This window comes from Trematomus bernacchii, unplaced genomic scaffold (assembly GCF_902827165.1).
Source record: "Trematomus bernacchii unplaced genomic scaffold, fTreBer1.1, whole genome shotgun sequence".
In the NCBI taxonomy this organism is placed as follows: Eukaryota; Metazoa; Chordata; class Actinopteri; order Perciformes; family Nototheniidae; genus Trematomus; species Trematomus bernacchii.
Window position 1 is genome coordinate 4,117,671 of NW_022987839.1, and position 20,595 is coordinate 4,138,265.

The 20,595-nt window shown below is 39.3% G+C and overlaps 1 protein-coding gene across 1 annotated transcript in view; it reads right to left on the minus strand.

The window, feature by feature from the left end:
- kirrel1b (kirre like nephrin family adhesion molecule 1b) overlaps positions 1-20,595 on the minus strand; it is a 76,144-nt gene that overhangs the window by 5,640 nt on the left and 49,909 nt on the right. Inside the window, 10 exon segments of the mRNA XM_034152806.1 lie at positions 106-233; positions 2,440-2,547; positions 4,468-4,684; positions 12,025-12,125; positions 13,873-13,999; positions 14,544-14,585; positions 14,587-14,672; positions 16,130-16,278; positions 17,383-17,488; positions 18,106-18,256. Of these exon segments, the coding sequence (XP_034008697.1) occupies positions 106-233; positions 2,440-2,547; positions 4,468-4,684; positions 12,025-12,125; positions 13,873-13,999; positions 14,544-14,585; positions 14,587-14,672; positions 16,130-16,278; positions 17,383-17,488; positions 18,106-18,256 (1,215 nt within the window).

The following is a 20,595-nucleotide window of genomic DNA, read 5'->3' on the forward strand; positions in this document are numbered from 1 at the left end:
TCCTTCCATGTCGCCCTTTGTGTGGGTGTATCTGTACATTTAAGCCCATTGACCCGTACGCCTCCTCTCCGCGGCCTCCGGTGACTCAGATGAGTTTCTACTCACGGAGTACATGGCCTTGACCATCCGGGTTGCCGTGGAGATGTCGGCCGCCTCCTCCTCCAGGCTGTGGGTCTCTTTGTTGACCGTCTCTACCTTGATGTCGGGTTTACCGAGGGTGACACCCCGGCGACCTGGAAGAAGAAAACACAACCCCTGGTCATATTCTGGGTCAGGAAACATTCATTTATTATAAAAAGCAACAGAAACCCACACACTGTTTGCCTTGTCGCTTTTATTTTCTTCAGCATTCACGATTAAGGGAACAATATGTCAGAGAAATGCACATTCATCTGGTATAAATATCCTCTTAGAGGTAGCCAGGGTTGAAGATGCATGTGTTGTAGCAGTTGTTTCTGTCAGAGTGTCTCATGTTGGTTGATGATTATTTATTTTAATCCTCACATTTAACTTGGACTTAAAGCCTACACGTTATGCATAATTAAAAGCCCTGTGTAGGATTTCTACATATCTGGCATTGAATTGTATACTCTCCATAACCTTTAAATACATCTTCTTAATTTAGGGTAGATACAGTAGGTGGTGAGAGGGTTCAGATACAATTCTGTCTTCATTTTACGCAACAGTCAGTCAGATTTGTATAACATGTAAAACAAAAAGGTGAATCTTAAGCATTTTAAGCAGCTGTCAGACATTTACCTTGTACTGTAAATAAATGAGCTGGCACATTTCTGTTTGTCTCATATTTGAATAAGCCACAACATTAATCTTATTGGGACCTTGTAATATTTGTGTAACACTTCTAGCATGGCTCAAGTCTAAATTGAGTGCCGTCACATTCATATCAAGGTTAATTATGCACAGGCAGAGATTAAACTTATGTCATGTAATTTTCTTGCTTGACTTTAAGATGGGTTACTTATGTGATACTAAGTATTGCTGAAGACAGTGGCAACAATGTGGATTCATGGCCAGAAAAACATTATCTTTGATTGATTAAATTGATTATTTCAATGTTAAGGAGGCCCTATTATGCTTTTTGGTGTTTTCCCTTTCCTGTTTTGTGTTATAAAAGTTGTTGTGCATGTAAATGGTCTCCAGAGGCTACAATCCCAAAGTTCCCTCCAGAGGGATTTTCTCTCCCACACACTGCCTGAAGCGCCTCCATTGAACTCCTTTTGATTTATTTCGTGTCAAAGTGACATCACTACGTAACACTTGCTCGTCTATTGGCTAACGCTCCAACACATTGTAGGTGATAAGTGGCGAGACATCTCTAAGCGGTTGACCAATCACAACAGAGCCAGTCAGCTAACCAATCAGAGCAGACTGGGCTCTGGTTTCAGACAGAGGGTGAAAAGAGGAGCTGCAGCACAGACAGTATAAGAAAAATAAAGTGCTTTTTGAACATTAAAGCATGGAGACATGTCACAGTAGAGGTACAAAGTACAAATATGAACCTGAAAATGAGCAGAATAGGGCCCCTTTAAACATATCCTTAAATCCAGCACAGAGCAGTCAATATTAGTCAACATAAACAACTCTCTTCCCGAAGCAGAGACCTTAAAAGTAAAGATTTAAATCAGTGAAGTCTTGAGCTGCACGAATGAGAGACAGATTATCTGGAGCCACGACGATGTTTGTTTGAGTTTCTATTTCCAATGCTATCTTCTCTGTAGCCGTGTTATCAGCTCTGAACCAGAAAATATACTCTTATCCTCCGAAAAGCCCCCTGGGGACTCTGCCAGTCACCTTCATTGTCTTTCCCAATTCTTTATTTACTGTGGAGCAGCTCAAATCAAACAACTTATAGACACCACATGTCCTCTGCCTTGCTGAAGTGTGGTTTGTGCTTATAACTGCTAATTCCATTGCTGTAAAAACAACATAGATATTCATAATTTAAATACTATTCACCTTTAAATGCTGCTGTTTACCCCTATGGTATTGATGTGCTTTATCTAGTGTACGTAGCGTAGCGGCATATGATTAATTTAAAAATAATCACACAATTCCATGTCAGTAGAATAGAAAGGGTACAGTAGGCGTTTAAGGGCAGTTTGCCATATTATATGAATATTCATTAATCTCATTTGAATAAAATGCTATACAGCTGGCACACGTTTCTTTCATCAAACGTTAAGAGGCAGAATGACAGATGAGTGGATGAAAGAAAGACTGATAGACGTGTATAATAAGTGCACTTTCAAACACACACACACACACACACACACACACACGCACACACACACACAGACACACACACACACACACACACACACACACACACACACACACACACACACACACACACACACACACACACACACACACACACACACACACACACACACACTTGTGGGCCATGTGTGCACTTACTGCCTTTGCGTTGGCGGTACAGGAAGAAGGCGAGCGCCAGTAGACACATAAGCAGCAGAATGCAGGAGCCCACTGTACCCCCGGCGATAATTCCCACTGGTACAATATCTGAAACAAACACAAGCAAAGAAAAAAGAGTCCGGGTTGAGGGACAGCTGCTGCCTCATTGTGACAAAAACCTGCACGGATATTATGTTGTTTAAGTATAAATCCTGTGTCCTATAGCTTAATACTGCATCTCTGACGGCTGCATGTGCGTTGATAAGGCATGAAAGTTACACAAGGGGATCAAATGTTAAGGTTTTTCTAAAGCTTGTGAAATCTGACAGCTGAAGGAGTGAGATTGACAGAGCATGAAGAAATAATTTTCTGAATAAAATGTAGAATTTTCCTTAGAACATTATATTTTTTTGAAATAATTTGCAGCCATTGTTGTTGACATCCATGTGTGCTGTCTTCATGTTGAGGCTTTCTTCTTCTTCCCTGCTGTTTGCTGCTGTATTGCAGGAGATGACTGGGTGTTACGTCACCTCAGCGCTCATACTTTAAAGTCAGACTACCCAATTGAATGTTTTTTCTCTTCTCCTTTACGAATACTTTTCTTTAATGTTTCAAAAACATGCTTCTTTTGACGTGTTCAGTCTTCTCCTGCTGTTGTTTGATTGACACAATGCTACCAAGTCTCTCAGGGCCCAGCAGCAAACATTTACAAAAATATCTCCCATGCCCCAAAAAAACAACATTCTTTCATTATTCTCGCGCATCTGTAGAACTATTGAAACCACGACTTCAATGGCAACTTATCCATTATGTTGAATGAATCCTTGAACCAATTAAGATTGTATCCACATAATACAGATACACATATATTTATTGTAATATATATATATATATATTGTATATCTTATTATTATTTTATGAATATGTATTCTTTTATTGGACTTTTTACATTAACTTCTTATCTCTATATACATTTATGTTTTTATTTTTCATTTTGTCAATTTATTGGAAATCGTAAATTGGACTCCTTACTGTATGTTATATCATTTTATTTATGTTTTTGCTCTTAATTTAATTCTCAAATGGAACAAAACCCACTTTACCTATTGGGTAAATAACATATTCTGATTCTGTTTCAGATATAAAGCAAATCGAATGAACCAAGAAGAGTAACTCGTAATAATATTACAAATCAGAGCCTTGTCTGCGTCCACATCCCATCATAAACAAACAACGCATGTCCCAACCATAGACTGTATATGGTCCCAACTCACACATATTGCTCAGCACGACCATTAATGCCAGAACATCCTCAAAAGGTCATTTTATTGTACAAAACCCTTGGGTTCAGTATGACTGTTGTTAGCTAATATGATTTGCCATAAACACTTTTGCTGTCTTGAACTAAATTATTATCTACAGATGTGAAAGAACTATATATATATATATTTCAGAAGCCAATTCTCAGCTTGATCTGTTCTATTATTATTATTATTATCCAGCACCAGACACTTTTCTTTTACGCTGCTATGGACAGTCTTGCACCAATGCACATTCTCAAAGATAATGAAGTGACTTTTATTTTGTATATATTGATTGTTGTGTTTTTATTTAGGTCTTAATGTGTGCATATGTATAAATGTGTCTTAGATTGTGTATATATAGGTATATACATAATTTGCATACATATTTTTATATATATTTGTTTTTGTATTCGGGATTGTGGGAAACGGTATTTCCATCTTTCTGTCTGTACTGTACACACAAACTGAAAGATTGACAATAAAGCTGACTTTCACTTTGGATGATAACAATCTAATCCAATCATTCACTGTGTAGCCAATCAGGAGCCACTGTCTGACCATCTGAGTTATCTTGTTGTTTCCATATCAGAATCAGAATACCTTTATTAGTCCCACAGAGGGGAAATGTACATTGTTATCAAAGACAGCTTAATGTTACCTAAGAAGTTACATAACAAATTATTAAATACACAAAAATTCTAATAAAAGAAGTTACACATCATACCGGTCTCCTCCAGGGTGATGATCATGGTCCCGGGTCCGAAGGAGTTCCAGGCGGTGCAGTTGTAGGGCGAGTGGAAGTCTGTCTCCATCACGTTGTTGATGGTGAGGGTGGAGAGCACGGCTCCGCCCTGATCGAGAGGTTTGCTCTGCTCCACGGTGTAGCGCTCCATCAGCGTGCCCTTCTCCTTCTCCCACACGTTCTCCTTCCAGGCCCACACCTGAGGCACACAGTTAAACATTATTATATCATTTGTAATTTGATGAGTTTGGAGTTAGGGCTTCGCACTTACAGTAAAACCAATTTTATCACTAGTATTTTTTGGCAATGTCAGAAAATAATTGTATTTTGGGAAATGATATGTAAGGAAATACGTCAAATAATTGGGTATGAGGTTTCTAAAAGTAGTTTGGTACTCTGTTTATTTATATTAATTCAATGAGGAAATGATTGCAAGTGACAGATATTTGATAACAATTCTGCTAACATCCAGCAAGAAAGCTATCACTAGGAATTGGGGTAAGGAAGCAGCATAAACCAAAAACCAATGGGTTGTGGAAGAAATCTTTTTGATGGAAAAACTGACTTGTAAATTGAGATTGCAAGAAACACAACTCAACAGAAAGTGGGAACAATACAAGACTCAAAACAAAGACATTTGATGGGAACAATAGCTAATAGATACATGTATAATAACATGCAGACATATAGCCTTTAATTTAATTTGTATTTTGTATTGCCTTGCTGGCCATTTGTTACATCATTGTAATGTTGTTGTAACCAGCATGTTATTGCCATGTACAATGTGACAATAAAGATTTAAATTACAAAAAAAAAAATTTTTTTTATCGAAATCGCAGTATGGACAATATCCAAATCACAGGAAGCACTATATTTGTTAAAGGATTTATATGTGTTACATATCATGAAGTATTGTGGAGCTATCCCAGCCTACAGATCATATTGTACAGACTTAACAAAATACATTTGTTTTAAATGGTCGTTCCCTCTCACATCGTAATTGCAGTACCTGTCAAAAAGAATCACAATTAAACATTTGTTTCAGATCGTGCAGCCCTAGATTACACATCCAGATCATGTTGAGCTGCTGCATACTGTGTCTATTCAGATATATTAACCAATTACTGTAAGTCCAAGATCGTATAATAGGGATCTCCTGATCGTTTATCCGCTCACCCGATTAGTTAAAACTCCCTGTTGGGTATCTTAGGTTTTACAAGTCGGTATATCAACTTATTCATCTCTTTGTAAATCCATTGACTAAATGAACATGTTATCAAACATTTGATAATCTTCCTTATTCAATCTTTTATTGATCTATACATTTCATCTGACATTTCTTACTAACTAAAGATGATTCCTATTGTTTTTGGCATCAAATGGTCTCTTTTGTGATCTGTAAAACATTCTGTAAATGTGTTTAAAGTTACTACAGTATAAGGACCAGAGTTGGGTGTAACGCGTTACTGTAATAATGTTACTTTTGTCGGTAACGGAGTAGTGTAACGCGTTACTTTTATAATTCAGTAATCACACTACAGTTCCTAACATTGCCCCGACACCATGGATGTATAATAAGAACTGGATACAGCGTGGGAGGCGGGGCCTCATTCATTCCTATGAGAGTTGCTCAATCGCGCATGATGACAAAATGGCCCAACTTTTGAGAGAGCGAAACGTCACAGATTACCCGGCATGCCTGAGAAGTACCCGTATGTGCGCTCATAGCGCATGCGCAACTTTAAACATGCCCCCCAAAATGCTCGTTCACATCAAGCACGTCAATTTGCGTACACGTAACAGCACCGCGCGTTCATGACAGCATGGTAATGGGTTGTTATGATGGATTTGATATTAACGACGAGGCGGCAGTTAGCAGCTAGCGGCTAGCTAGTAATTATGCTAATTTACACATCAGTCGTTATGTACTTTTATATTACGCTGATGTAACAGGATCTAGTGATATCCAAGCAACAGAGCTTAATTTAGCATGATACTTGTGTGGGTTGTAGCCTACATGAAACCACTTGGTAATATATAAAAATATATGTATTTTGAGTTATGATCAATTGTGATTTAAATCTTTATCATTGTTCATTGTATATGTAAGTTATTTATATGTATGTAAGTTTTGTCTCGTGTGTATGTACTGTTTGTGATCGTTGTTGTGTCCTCACTCGTGGCCTGCACCTTGACGTGGTGAGTGGGCTTTAAACTAAGACAGGCCATTTATGTTTGAAATATCATGCTAACAAACCTGCAATTACAGAATTGAATGATAGTGGTTATATATGTTCATGTCTTGCTGACATTATTTGTTATCCTTTTCCGCATAGCCTCTCAGATGGATTCCTGTTTCATCTGTTGGTGTGCCACTGTCCAGTGTCTGCCGGCTGGCTCCCTCTCAGAAAAGTGCCATCTTCTGTCAACAGGAAGAACTGAGCCTCCCAACCAGCATTCTGACCATGAGTCTGACTCACTAAATGAAGCTCAGCGCAAGTTCTTTCAGGAAGACTGGGTATGTATACATTCACTCCGCAGCTGCTTATAATCAGCTCATCACAGGCGTTCTCTTTAACCTATTACATTCACCTCATTCTCCAGCAGCCAATCACCGAGCTGCAGCCAAACTTTAAAATGGTTCTCCTCTCTCCTGCAGTCAGCTGTGATTTCAGGTGTTCATGCTGCCGCCCGCCTCCTCCCCATCCACCTCCTCCCCATCCACCTCTTCTCCACCCACCTCCGTTCATCATATCCAGAGCCAGGAGAGCTAATCCAAAGACCTCATCACACCTCCTCTTCATCCCATCTCCTCATCAAATCCAGATCTTCATCATCATCACCAGTGTCTAGACCCCGGGGAGGTTCCCTATATGCTCACGGCTGCATTTCCCCCTTTAGATATAAGATTTCAGGATCGGGGTCTAATCGCCAAAGACTTAACATTTATCATATGACATGTGTCAATAAATGTTCTTTAAACAAAATGAAGTCTCTCCTGATTTAACTGTCTGGACCCCATCCTCAACTTTTTTTCAAACCACAACATGCCTTCAGAGGGCTTTCCTGTTGATCATAATTGGTGGATCTTTTAATCTAATAATTGCAATCAATATTATATATATTACCTTTTGATCTATATAAATTGTATTTACATTTGTTGTCACTATTTTTTCCACCTAGTTCTACAATGCCAGCCATAAGAGGTATACATTTCTTATTTTTGTGAATTTCTATATAAAATGCTGATTTTCTACCTGAAAATGCTTATGTATTTTTAATTACATTTTCGTAGAGCTTTGACTTTTTCAGCTGAATAAATATTATAACTAGATGGTTTTGTTCAGCATTGCCAGCTTCACTTTTGAGCTTTATGTTGTGCCCAGCATTCTCCTGTGCTCTGAAATCAAAATGTGGATAAGCATAACACAACACTAAAATAAACACTACAATACAACTTGTTATTTGACACACACAAGGTTGTTCATTTGTGTGTATAAATATAAAACACAGGCTATATATATATATATATATATATATATATATATATATATATATATATATACATATACAAGTATAATTAATACAACTGTTAATTTGATTAGAGCTTTGACACATATATCTTTATTTATATATGTATAAGTATGACGACTTCCTCGGGCGATATCATGGTATAGCTAATTAATCTGGGTCAAAACGTGTTGTGCCCACATGCAAAGGTTGTAAACTCTGGTTTATCCCTGCGTGGTATTATAGTAATAGCAAACAGCAACGTTCAACTCCTTTAATGGTATATTGCAAGTGCAATAAGAAGCTACAGGGACGTTAATCTACGTCGGTAATATTAACTTTATTTAATACAAGATTTACATCATACAGCCCATGTAGTATAATATTTTACAAATGATGAATTACAGCAAACATGTGCAATATATCCATTATTACAGCTCCGTGGGCTGGCAGTAAGGCGATATGGGTCCGTTCTTATCCATGGGTAAAGATAAACTCATGTGGTGCTGAACACGTCACATCACATGAACGTGCCGGGCGGCGCGGTCCCGTGGGTTAGATGCGCGTTCATAATACAGAGGGAAATAACTCTCAGAATAACGTTATTAGCACATTTTTACAACTTGAGGAACGAATGTTTTTAATAAGGGCTATACAAGTGTTCATACTGGGTAGTTTATTTAGTTTAAAAAAAATTATCCAACGAGTTACAGACCACTCTTTCCCCATGTAAGTCAATGGGAAAAAGTGTTTCCGGGCCTGGCAACCAAAAGGAAGTGTAGTACCGCCGTTTGGCCAGCACGAATATTTTCATCAGAGTCCGGCGCACTTCCTGGGGGCTTGCCCGACACGCGTTACTTCGTTACTTTTATAAAATCAGTCATCACACTGACAGACAAGAGGGGTTTCCGCCGCAGGTTTATATGTACGTAATCTGCGCGACTTGCGCGTCCACATCTCCACGTGCAGTGCTGCATAAACATGGCAGAGTCAGCGATAACTTTCGAGGGGTGGAGGTATGCCCATTATTTTGAGTTCGTCCGAAGAATAGACAGGAATGTGACGGTGAGGTGCAAACTGTGTCCAGGCCAGAAGCTGTTATACACTGCTGCAAACACCACGTCAAACCTCAACAAACACCTGCAAAGAACACATGCTAAGGTGAAGCTAATAGCTAAGGACCCCCGAACCCAGAGTGAGGATGTTGTGAGTCGCCGCCGCCGACTCTGAAGCAGCACAAATTAGAATTTGGAGGACCGGTAACCAAAGCAGAGATGGACAGGCTTGAAGCATCCTTCATAGTAGAGGTAATGTTGCCCATTTGCACAGTGGAATCACCATCTCATCGTTCAGAGATATACTGCACAAAATACAGATATCAGGAGACAGAGGACAGCCATAGTCAGAGCTATCTGGATCAGTCTTATGCGACAATGGAAACTGAACTAAAGAGAACATTTGAAACTTTAGCAGTCTGCGTGATCTGCCTGTAGGGAGGGGCGGGCCGGCCCTGCGAGTAAAGTAACGAGTAAAGTAACGAGTAAAGTAACGAGTTACTTTATGTAGAGAGTAACGAAGTAGTGTAATATATTACTTTTTTTTAAAGTAATATGTAATATGTAATATATTACTTTTTTTTAGTAACGACCCCATCTCTGATAAGGACACACTTATTATTTGTGCTAATTTATTTTAATTTGGGGTGGATACAAGCCTGAGTGTTTCTAAGCTTGGAGCAGTTGGAATAGATGACAGGAATAAAGAATAACTCCATAGAAATATCCATCTTCTCACTGAAAGTCTTGTTTACTTGTACATGTCATAAAGAAGTATCAGCGTTATATTGGGATTGCTTCATAACCAAGGTAAAAGTTCCTCGTAGTAACTTCAAAAAGTCCTATATCATTATGTAAACATTAAATATAAACACATGTATGCAATCGGTTGTTACAGCGCACTAGAAAAGCACATAGTCTAAACCTGCTCTTCAGTTATCTACCATTTAAAAGAGATTGCATTAAGTGGTAAAGCAGGTGCATCCATTTAGGATTGAGATAAGATTAAAGGCTTGGTAAATGTGCACACTTACACTTTTACAAATCTATAAATCTGCTCCTAATCAACACAGCAGGAGAAGTCCTTTAACGCTGATAGGAGGCAGCGTGATGAAGCAGAATTTCCAATATGTTTCATTTGTTGGATTTTTATCTAAACTCCACTCCCCTGATTTCTCATGAGGGATCAATAAAGCACATTTCACTTGATCTTATCTTGTATTGTATTACCTAGGAAACTCTCACACACACACACACACACACACACACACACACACACACACACACACACACACACACACACACACACACACACACACTGTACAAATAGTAAACACTCAGCGGATGGCTGTTGTTGAGAAAGGTTAAGAGAGACTAAAGCAGGAAATACATTTTAAGCAAACAACAAATTAAATTCTCACACCTTGGTAACTATGTATGCTTTCTCCTGGTGCGGTATGTTCCTAATTAAAACCGTTGAGGCTGGGAACGAAAAATAAATCCTCACCCACACACACACACACACACACACACACACACACACACACACACACACACACACACACACACACACACACACACACACACACACACACACACACACACACACGGAGTGCATCAAGTGTACAGGAGCGATAAAAACTCAAGCAGGTTTTTCTACTTAAAATCTGCTGAGGTAGAAATTTGAGGGTATTAAAAATGGAGCATGGCGATATCAAATATACATAAAGCCATATGTTTGGCTAATGTACCTTTTAACCTGGATTTGAAAAAAATGAGAGGAAATCAAGAGTGGAGAAATTAAAAAGAGACTCAAATCTTCTCTTTCTCTCTGACAGTGTTACATAATGCGTCTTTTCTGTCTGCCTCTCAAAATCGTATTCGTTTTTCCTCACAATGATTTTCTTTGATTGCACCACCTCTGTCTGTATCTCCATTTCTCAATACTTCCTTGCCTATTTTCCACACACACACACACACACACACACACACACACACACACACACACACACACACACACACACACACACACACACACACACACACACACACACACACACACACACACACATCATCATACTCCATATTTTATAAGTCCTTGTGTCTCTGCATTAAGCCGAGACTATAATGTCGTATCACATTATACGCTCTGAGCTCTGCCGCTGCAGCAGGGGGCTGAAGCTTCCTAAAAGCTCTGATTTCTGTCATGTCGGCACTGCACAATTGGATAATTGACGCTGAAAGGTACAGAATTTTACTCTCCCTCCATTTCTCCCCCTCTTATTTCAATCTGTTATACCCCCCACCCTCTCTCTAACTCATTCTAGCCTTCAAAGTGGATTTATTTTCCATTTTCTGGCTTTTTTTTTTTTTGCATTCTGCTGTCCTTTAAAGGTTTATAGCACATACCATAACACTCATAGACACTTTATATTAAGCTGTTGATCAAGTATTGCACTCAGCGACTTTAAGAAAAGCCAGGAATAAAAAGAAAAAACAGCATACAGCAGTTACAGCACATTTCAGGAGGATATCTATTACAGTTTGCTGCTGAGGCAATCTGTGTGTGAGCGCCTTCTTATAGAGAAAAGATGGCTACCACTTTGTGAGGGACCACTGACTTGGAACCGTTTCGGCTGGTTGCTCCAATTCATACTGAAATCAAGATGGTATTGACGCTGCGCTGACCCTTTCATGGGGGAGATAACTTTGTAACTCTGACTATAGGAAACACTCAAAGCTGTGTTTCATTATTTCTTGTATCTGTACTATTGTGTCTCCTTCTTCATTTCCACCATACACCACAGCAGCTGCTTTTGATGAGTCACAACTTCCCGCTCAGAGGAGGAACAGATTGTTCTCACATATTTGGGACACAATTGCAACACAGAAGGTGTTCTGTTTGAGGTAGATGCAATCTGAGAAAAGGTGGAGCACGACTGCAGCAGATTACAACTTCCAAGGATGGACTTACAATCTTATCAGGTGGGGGGGTGCTGGCGATGTAACACTTGATCTCTCCTCGCTCGCCTCGGACAGAGTACTGAACTGTATCGCTGGAGATGATTGGAGGGCCTGAGCCAGAGAGAGAGAGATGGAGAAGACATAAGAGGATTACTAACAAGTCATAAGGTCTGAGAAGCATCTTTTGCATTCAACTTAACAACAAATCAACAAGTCACAACCGCATCAACCCTTGCTGTTAGAACCGTAACCAAGGACCCCCAATAAAATGTCTTAAAAATATGTTTGACAATGTGATATAGGTTGGTGTCATAATGTTTTTAACCAAGGTTTATGCTCACTTAATTCCATTTGAAAATGCATTAAAGGGGCCCTATTATGCTAATTTTAAGGTTTTATAATTGTATTTTTTGCCTCTACTTCGACATGTTTACATGCTTTAATGTTCAACAAGGTATTTCTTTTTCTCCTACTGCCCGTGCTCTGCTTAGAGATGACCCGACCCTTAGCCTATCATATATAATGTGTTAGCACTAGCCAATAGCAAGGCGAGTGTTACACAGTGAGGAACTATGTTTCCCTCCATTGTAAAGGAGTCCAATGGAGGGGTTTCAGGCAGGGGGGGGGGAGTGTGTGGGAGAGAAACTCCCTCTGCAGGGAACACAAGGATTTTAGCCTTTGCAGACCATTTACTTCCATTTCCCAGTTGAAAAACGCTTTAAAGGGGCCCTATTCTGCTCATTTTAAGGTTTTCTTTATTGTAAATTGTGTCTCTAATACGACACGTTTACATAACACAAAAACCCATATAAAACACTACAGGAAAGGGAAAACCCCACAAATCATAAAAGGGCCTTTTTAAAAAAGCTATGGCAGCTTGATGAGCCACTCACTATCGTCTGGCCGGGACAAAATGGGACTTGACTTTGACCCTTTGTGTTCACAGACACCATCAATTGTATATCGTCTCTCAAAACTGACAGTAAAGGTGGATTTATAAACCATCCGTCATCTTTCTTCTGCTGCAAATACTTGCCTTTGTATGATCCGTGTTAACCTAATAGAGTCACATGTGTAAAAGAAGCCACTCTTGGACCTCAAGGACGTGACAACGAACGTGACCCTTTGTCAGTTGGCCAAGATTTAAGGAGCATTTGTGAACTCCCCTTTTCGTAATTGTGGTAATTGTGTTTGGTTTTGATTTATCAAGTAATTGCTGGTCTCTCTGCGGTAGGGGAGAGAGTTTTGACATTGAAATGTTGGCTTTGAGCCTGTTTCACCGCTGAAAAATTAGCTGTTGAGGTCGGGTCGGGCTTGGGCCTAAATGATTCATGTCGGGTCGACAGGCAGTACTTTACTCTCCACATTAGTGGCGTCATCTGTCGGAGACATACATGCATTTTATAGGAAATAACTCCAGATTGAACAAACACATCGTGGAGGATGTGATTGATTATTCGTGTTTGACCGAGAAGCAGGGCTTAGAGAGATTTGTTCTACATGTTAATCAGAATTCCCACAGAGGGGACATTTACATCGTTACAGCAAAGAGACAATACTGATAGAGACAATATAGAAACAGTATTTAGTAAAGTGGCATGCACACTTATTAAAGTTACACATTCCAATTATAAAAAGGTTAGTATTATACAAAAATAAGTTAAACAAGTAGAAAGTAATGAAGTAGCTGCAGGATGATGTAGTAAATACTGTATATTGCACACTGTTATATTACAAGTGTTGGGTAGTGCGAAACAAATAAGCAGCGAGCAGCAGAATTAAGTAGAAACAGAGTAGCCAGTAATATAATTGTTGCATGTATTACAGTTATTCATATTAGTAGTGGATAGTAACTGACCGTTGACGGTGAGTGTAACCTCCGTCTCCCCGACTCCAATCCGGGGAACGATGGCCTTGCAGACGTACTGGCCTGCATCGGCCTGGCTCACTGACTTCAAATACAGCTGGTTGTTGTTGCTGAGCACCTGAACACACACACACACACACACACACACACACACACACACACACACACACACACACACACACACACACACACACACACACACACACACACACACAAAGGTATAAGACAGCATGAGATTAGAAGCAGGAAAGTAGCTTTGTGATGTAGAGGGCGGCGGATAGGGAACGATTTTTCAAATAAAGGAGGGGGTCTATATTTAATTCATAAAACATGTTGATTTACTCGGCAGGCTCCATTAGTTTTTTTCATGGAGCTTTTCTTAACTTGTTAGGCATGAATTAAAGATTTAGGATATGAAGACTGAGTCTCAGTTCCTACCGTCTACTTTACTGAGAAAACATTTATGGAGTCTAGGTCGTGGACATTAATATAGGCTGGGGTTTTCTGTCTGTAATTCGTGAGGAGTGGGATTTCCGATAATATGTAGCACTCCTTTTTAAATTTTCAACATTTTATTGGAATCAAATATTAAATCATACATGTATGAAACATGTAGGCTAATAGGTCAAAGTTTGGGGGAAGGTGTGATGGTCTGTCCTCACCATGCTGGAGCCCTTCTTGGTCCAGGTGAGGGTGAGGGGGGGGGTTTCCGGACCACTTGCAGTTCAGAGTGACGTCAGCGTCCACATCTACTGTCACAGGCCGAGGCTCAATGATCAGTATAGGGCCAACTGGAAGAGAGTAAAAGAACAAATAAGACCCCTGGATGTCAGAAGTCAAAGTCAACTTTATTGTCAATCTTCCAGTTTGTGTGTACAGAGATCGAAATACCATTTCCCACAATCACGAATATAAAAGCAAATGTATATAAAGATATATATACACAGACACAATTTGATATATATATGCCGTTAATTAATAACTGTGCAATATATACCTGGCTGCTAAATCCTCAGAACTGTTACAGGATGTGTAAATTGTGTAATTTGTATTATTATTTTTGTATTTTAATATGTTTGTATGCATGCTTCTTCGGTAACATTAAGCTGTCTTTCGCTCTTTTCTGCTGTAACAATGTGCATGTAATGTCCCCTTTGTGGGACTAATAATAAAGGTATTCTGATGATAAATAAGTACCTGAAAAACCAGAATATGCTAAATATTATTAAGAAATAATTTATTTTGACTATATTTTCCAAAATGTGTTGGAGTAGATGTTCTTTAACTCTCATTGAGGAAACTTTCATGTAGCTGGCAGTCAAATACAACCTCTTATCACAAAGCAAGCATGCTTTAGTGCGGTACATTTGTTCTCGTTGTATAGCATAAGCGTAATTATTGTTTCTTTATTTTTCTTCTGTATATTTAGCAAATCACTTATTTATTTCAACAGTTTAAACGTACAGGGACATCACACATTATTGGTATTTTAGTACATCAACTGAAGTGTCTGTGAAAGGTTTAATTACAGCAACAAAAGACTGTATATGAAGACTGTATATACAGGAATGCACATATGATAAGAATGCAATACATGCATAAAGAAATTACATAAAGCACGTTTCAGGTTATTTGAACATATATAAAAGTATGGTCACACACTTAACTGCTTTAATACCTATTATATTGAAAAATGAACAATATGTATCACTCTCTTATAAGTGTTTGTACCGTATAGTAAACAGCTGATACACAGAGAATAAGGAGAGATAGGGGATAATGCAACAAAGGACAGCTCTACTTCTTTTCTGTAATTAGGGCTTGTTTTATTTAATGCACTTTCACTTCTATTTGCCATTTGTCTTTCACAACAAATGCCATTAGTGAACCGAGAGGCACTGACCTAGGAATTGTAATTCAACATGTGTGTATTTTCTACTTTTTCTAGTCTTTAATTTGTATTGTACAATGCCATGTCTTTTTATGCTGCTGCAACGCAAACATTTCCCAATTTGGGATCAATAAAGTATTTCTTATCTTATCTTATCTTATCTTATCTTATCTTATCTTTAGAGAAATCATTATACAGTAACAATCTTTTGCAAATTGATTCTGCACAATACAGGAAAACAGTGAAGTAACAAAAAATAAAAGCGTGGCTCTTCAAACAAACACGGACAAATATAGTTAGAGCGTATAAATATCAGCAGAGTCCCACTCAGCTCGGGAGTGTTTGCTCTGTACTCACAGTGCACGTCCACCAGGATGCTGACGTTGGTGCTTCCCACCACGTTGAAGACCTGGCAGGACACGGGCTCGGTGAAGAAGGAGTGATCAGCCGTGGTGACAAACACAGTCTCCCTCGCTCCCTCTAGCAGCACGCCACCCTTCGCCCACCTGACACAGGAACACATCACCGTTTAACAAGATTCCCAGCATTACAATCATTGTTATGTCAGTTATCAGCGGGAGATCTGAAAAGCATAATGAGTTTTTCTAATTTTTTGGTGGGGATCCAAATGTTTCCACTATTAGTCGACGAGTGTTTTTAAATTATCAATTAAAGCTGTTAAAGTCTCATTTGAAAAGCCTTCATTTCAAAACCCGAGGGAATGATTGCAAGCTAAGGAAATACTTTTCTCTTCATTTTCGTGATCCAGATATATAGCTGAAAATCATATAACCATATTGCACATCTGCCATTAGATGACTTTTTAATACAGGCTCAATAGGCTTAGTGCCTAAGAGCCTGGCAGCGCTCCCACTCTGGGACCCTCTGGTGTCGTTTCAAACCTCAGATTAAAACCACCGTGTTTAAGTCCAGTGTTTAGCCATTTCAGTGCTTCAGTGCTGTCACTTAAGATTTACCTCATGGTTTAATTGTTTAAATATTCAATACTTTCTCCAATTCTGTTCTGCAAGCAGAAATTACAATTCAGTATTGCCTCCAGACGGCAGTTACAAGCAGATTGGAATAGATGGAGAAAGAAATCTATTGGCATTACACAGAACTGCAATCTGGCTCCTGATGTTGGACTGCAGGCATGCAATGAAACGCTTTCCCCAAAGAATCATCAAAAAGTTAGTTGCATGCTTCTAAAGTAAATTAAACCAGGTCTGAGATCTTAAAGAGGCCCTTTTATGCTTTCCTGTAGTGTGTTATAAAGGTTTTTGTGCATGTCAATGGTCTGCCGAGGCTAAAATCCCTTTGTCCCCCCCCCCTGCCTAAAACACCTTCATTGGACTCCTTTGTTTACTTCTGTAACATAATACACATCACTATGTAACACGTGCGCTCCTATTGGCTAGTGCTCAACACATTGTACGTAATAGGCTAAGGGGCGGGACACCTCTAAGCGGTTGACCAATCACAACAGAGCCGGCCAGCTAACCAATCAGAGCAGACTGGGCTCTGGTTTCAGACAGAGGGTGAAAAGAGGTGCTGCAGAACATGAGAGCATGGAGACATGTCACAGGAGAGACACTACATTTCATCCGTACCTGATTCCGATGATTGGAGGGTTTCCGGTGGCCGCGCAGGTGAACGTTACTCTCTCTCCTTCCATGACGGAGCGAGGCTCGATGGAAAGGGTCACCATAGGAGGGTCTGCACAAGAAGAGATACATATTTGATATACAGTCGAACGATAAACCACATGACTGTCTTTGTTTCAGTGCAATGCATCATGAGGGATTCAATTACACAAACTATACATTTAACAATAACATGTTGTATTTCAAACATACAGTCTTTCACTAACACAGCACTGGTTCTACATCTACTCTTACTGTCGTTTTTATCACATTAATTACAACACTGGCTTTGAAAAATACATCAATCGTTTTAATTGAAAATTCAAACCGCAGTTTTCTTTATGTGCAATCATTCCTTGTTTCTTAGAGGACACAATAGAAACCCCTTAAATCACAAAAGGGTATCAGGTTTTCCTTATGTTGAAGAAAATCAACTGGCTCAACCGCTTCAGGATAAAAATGAGTGGCTCCAAAGAGGATGCTAAATCAATGCAACAGCGATAAAAAAATCTGGAACCCGCCCAGGTTTGACAATGGTGAAAAATAGTGGCTATAAATTCCTAAACACAGCACGTAACTTCAAGTTGACAGGTGCTGGGCAGGTCATTTAAATTATGGCGTGATTTCTTTATGTGCCGACACAAAATCAGCCCCACCTATGCACCTTTAGTGACAAAATGGGTAACATACGGTGGACGTTGAGGGTAACAGTAGCTCGCTTTCCCATGGGAACCGCAGGGTTGCTGGCTACACAGGTGAAGTTGCGACCACTGTCAGTGTCGGCCGGGATGATGGGCAGGTAGCTCCTGGTTGTCACCCTCTTCCTGTCAGGTAACACTTCCTGTTGGGGCGAAGAAATAGAGAAGGAGAGGATGAACGTGGGTAGAATTTTGGGATGGGGAGAAACAGAAAAAGATCAAAGCAGAGGAGAAGGAGCACAGTGGATGTGGAAGGACGAGAAGGACATAAAAAGGAGGGAACGGGAAATGTCATGGGAGACATAAGAGAGAGGAAGGGGAGGAGAAAATGAGAGAGACACAGGATGGTTACTAATGGAGCCAAGACTTAGCATAACATGGAAATAGAAAAGGCAATCTGTAATAAACAACAGTTTCAGACATGATGCAGGAAAGGAAACTGAAAAGGGGCAAAGGAGAAACAACCAGACATATCCGTGTTCTGGTGCTTCGTCGTCATCGTGCTTAATATCGGTGCAGGGAAATCTAGAAAATGTTCTTCTAATTATCGCAAGCAATTCAGTTTTATGAGGACCCTCGACCTTGCTATCGAAATGAGAGCTGAATACTTATGTGAAAAAAAAAAAAAAAATGAAAGTTGGTTTAATCGTACAGATAGGGGAAGCAATTTCAAGGCGATATCTTGAGCTCTGGGAATTTGAAGTTTGTCCATTTGATAGATGAAAGGAACTTCCTTGTTTTTTGGATATATGAATCCATAATAAACTCTCTTTCTTGCAGCTATAAGACATACGTTATAACTCTTATCACTTCAGTCTCCCTGGATTCTTGAGGTGGGGATGCTTTGCAACACAGCTACAAAATCTGTCAAGAAAGTGTTCACAGCCTTCTCTGTAGTGTAAAAGCGTGGTCAGTAACACGATAGCATAAGAGCAGCATGTAATATGTATGGGCATGTGTGGGGGGGCATAAAACGGGCTGCAAGAGATGTAAAAACATCTGTGTTGAGTGTCTGAGTCAGTGTTTGCTGCTGCCTCCATGTGCATATGAAAGCATGAGTGTACATATGTGCGTGAGTGTATGTGTGTGTTTGTGTGTGCACTTGCAGGCATCATTTCATGAGTGTAGGAGAGTATGCAGGAGCGTGATAGTGGAGAAAGGAGTGCCAAAATATATCACTGTGATTATAAGTGTCACTTAGTACAGTTCCTGCTTTTATGTGTCGGTGTGTGAGGGAGAGTCTGCCAGTGTTACTTGGGTTAATTAAAAATATCTTGGCTTTATGTTTCCCGTTGTGTCACGACCATAAAGTGTGGATGTGTTTCTTCACATGGGCTTCTCTTGCGGTAAACAATGGCCATACAAAATTCATTGCAGATGGAAGAGAAATGATAGACACGTTTTAAAGTGGTGCAGTGATGACGTAAACAGAAGTTAACATGGCAAGGGCTTCCTGAAAAAAAACGATGGGATTTTTCCATTGGATTTTGGAATATTGCAATAAATAAGCTATGTTGCAAACACACATTTCTGATAGTCATAGGTTTCTGTTCAACAGGAATAATCTCGAGATATTTTCCACTTTTGAAGTGTATATGAAATTGCCTGAAGTTAAAAGCTCATTTTAAACTGTAAACGAGCCACATCAACGGTTAGATCACGCTAACATTAGCCACCACCGCTAAACTAAAGGTGGCTAATGTTAGCGTGATAATGTTTAGCAGTCTCATTAGGCCACTTTTTTGAACCGCTATTATTATGACACATACTGTAGAAGCGTTGGACTATCAGGAGTGGGGTATTTACTGACTTGTTTTATGTCCAAAGGTCTTATTGTTGGCATCTCAACAAAAACACGTTGACTTCGATTCGTGAAATGCTAAAATGCTTACTAAATTTCCCATTCTATTGGCAAGGAAAGACCCTTGAAAAAACAAGATCAACATTGATCTGACAAAGTTAAACAAAACTTCTTAAATACACTTGTGGTTTAGAATCACTATATAACAATATAAAGTTACTGAAATACAAAAAAGCACTTCTATTTAACTGCAGTATGTGGCCCGTGAGGGAATCAAACCTACGACTGAATGAAAGTAAGTCACCGTGCAGATATTATCCCGTTTCATTCCAAACCTCATTGCCTTTTATTAAACTTTTAAAACCTCTCAATTGGAGAGATACCAAAGGCACAATTACTTTGATTCTTCCGTATGGTAATCACGCTCCAACACTTAATTCACAATCATCTGAAATGTTAAACAACTCATACATATTTAGTGAGTTTGCAGCACAAAAAATAAACTGATTTGATAAATTATATGAGAAGGGAGAGGTTTGATATTCTCATGTCACGCTGTTGTTTTTAAATAAATATAACATGTATGTCTCAAAATACAACATGCTGAGTGTCGGCTTTGTCTATTGAGGTTTTATCCTTTGGATGAACCCCTTCAGGGAAATGAGGGGCTGCAAAATGTGT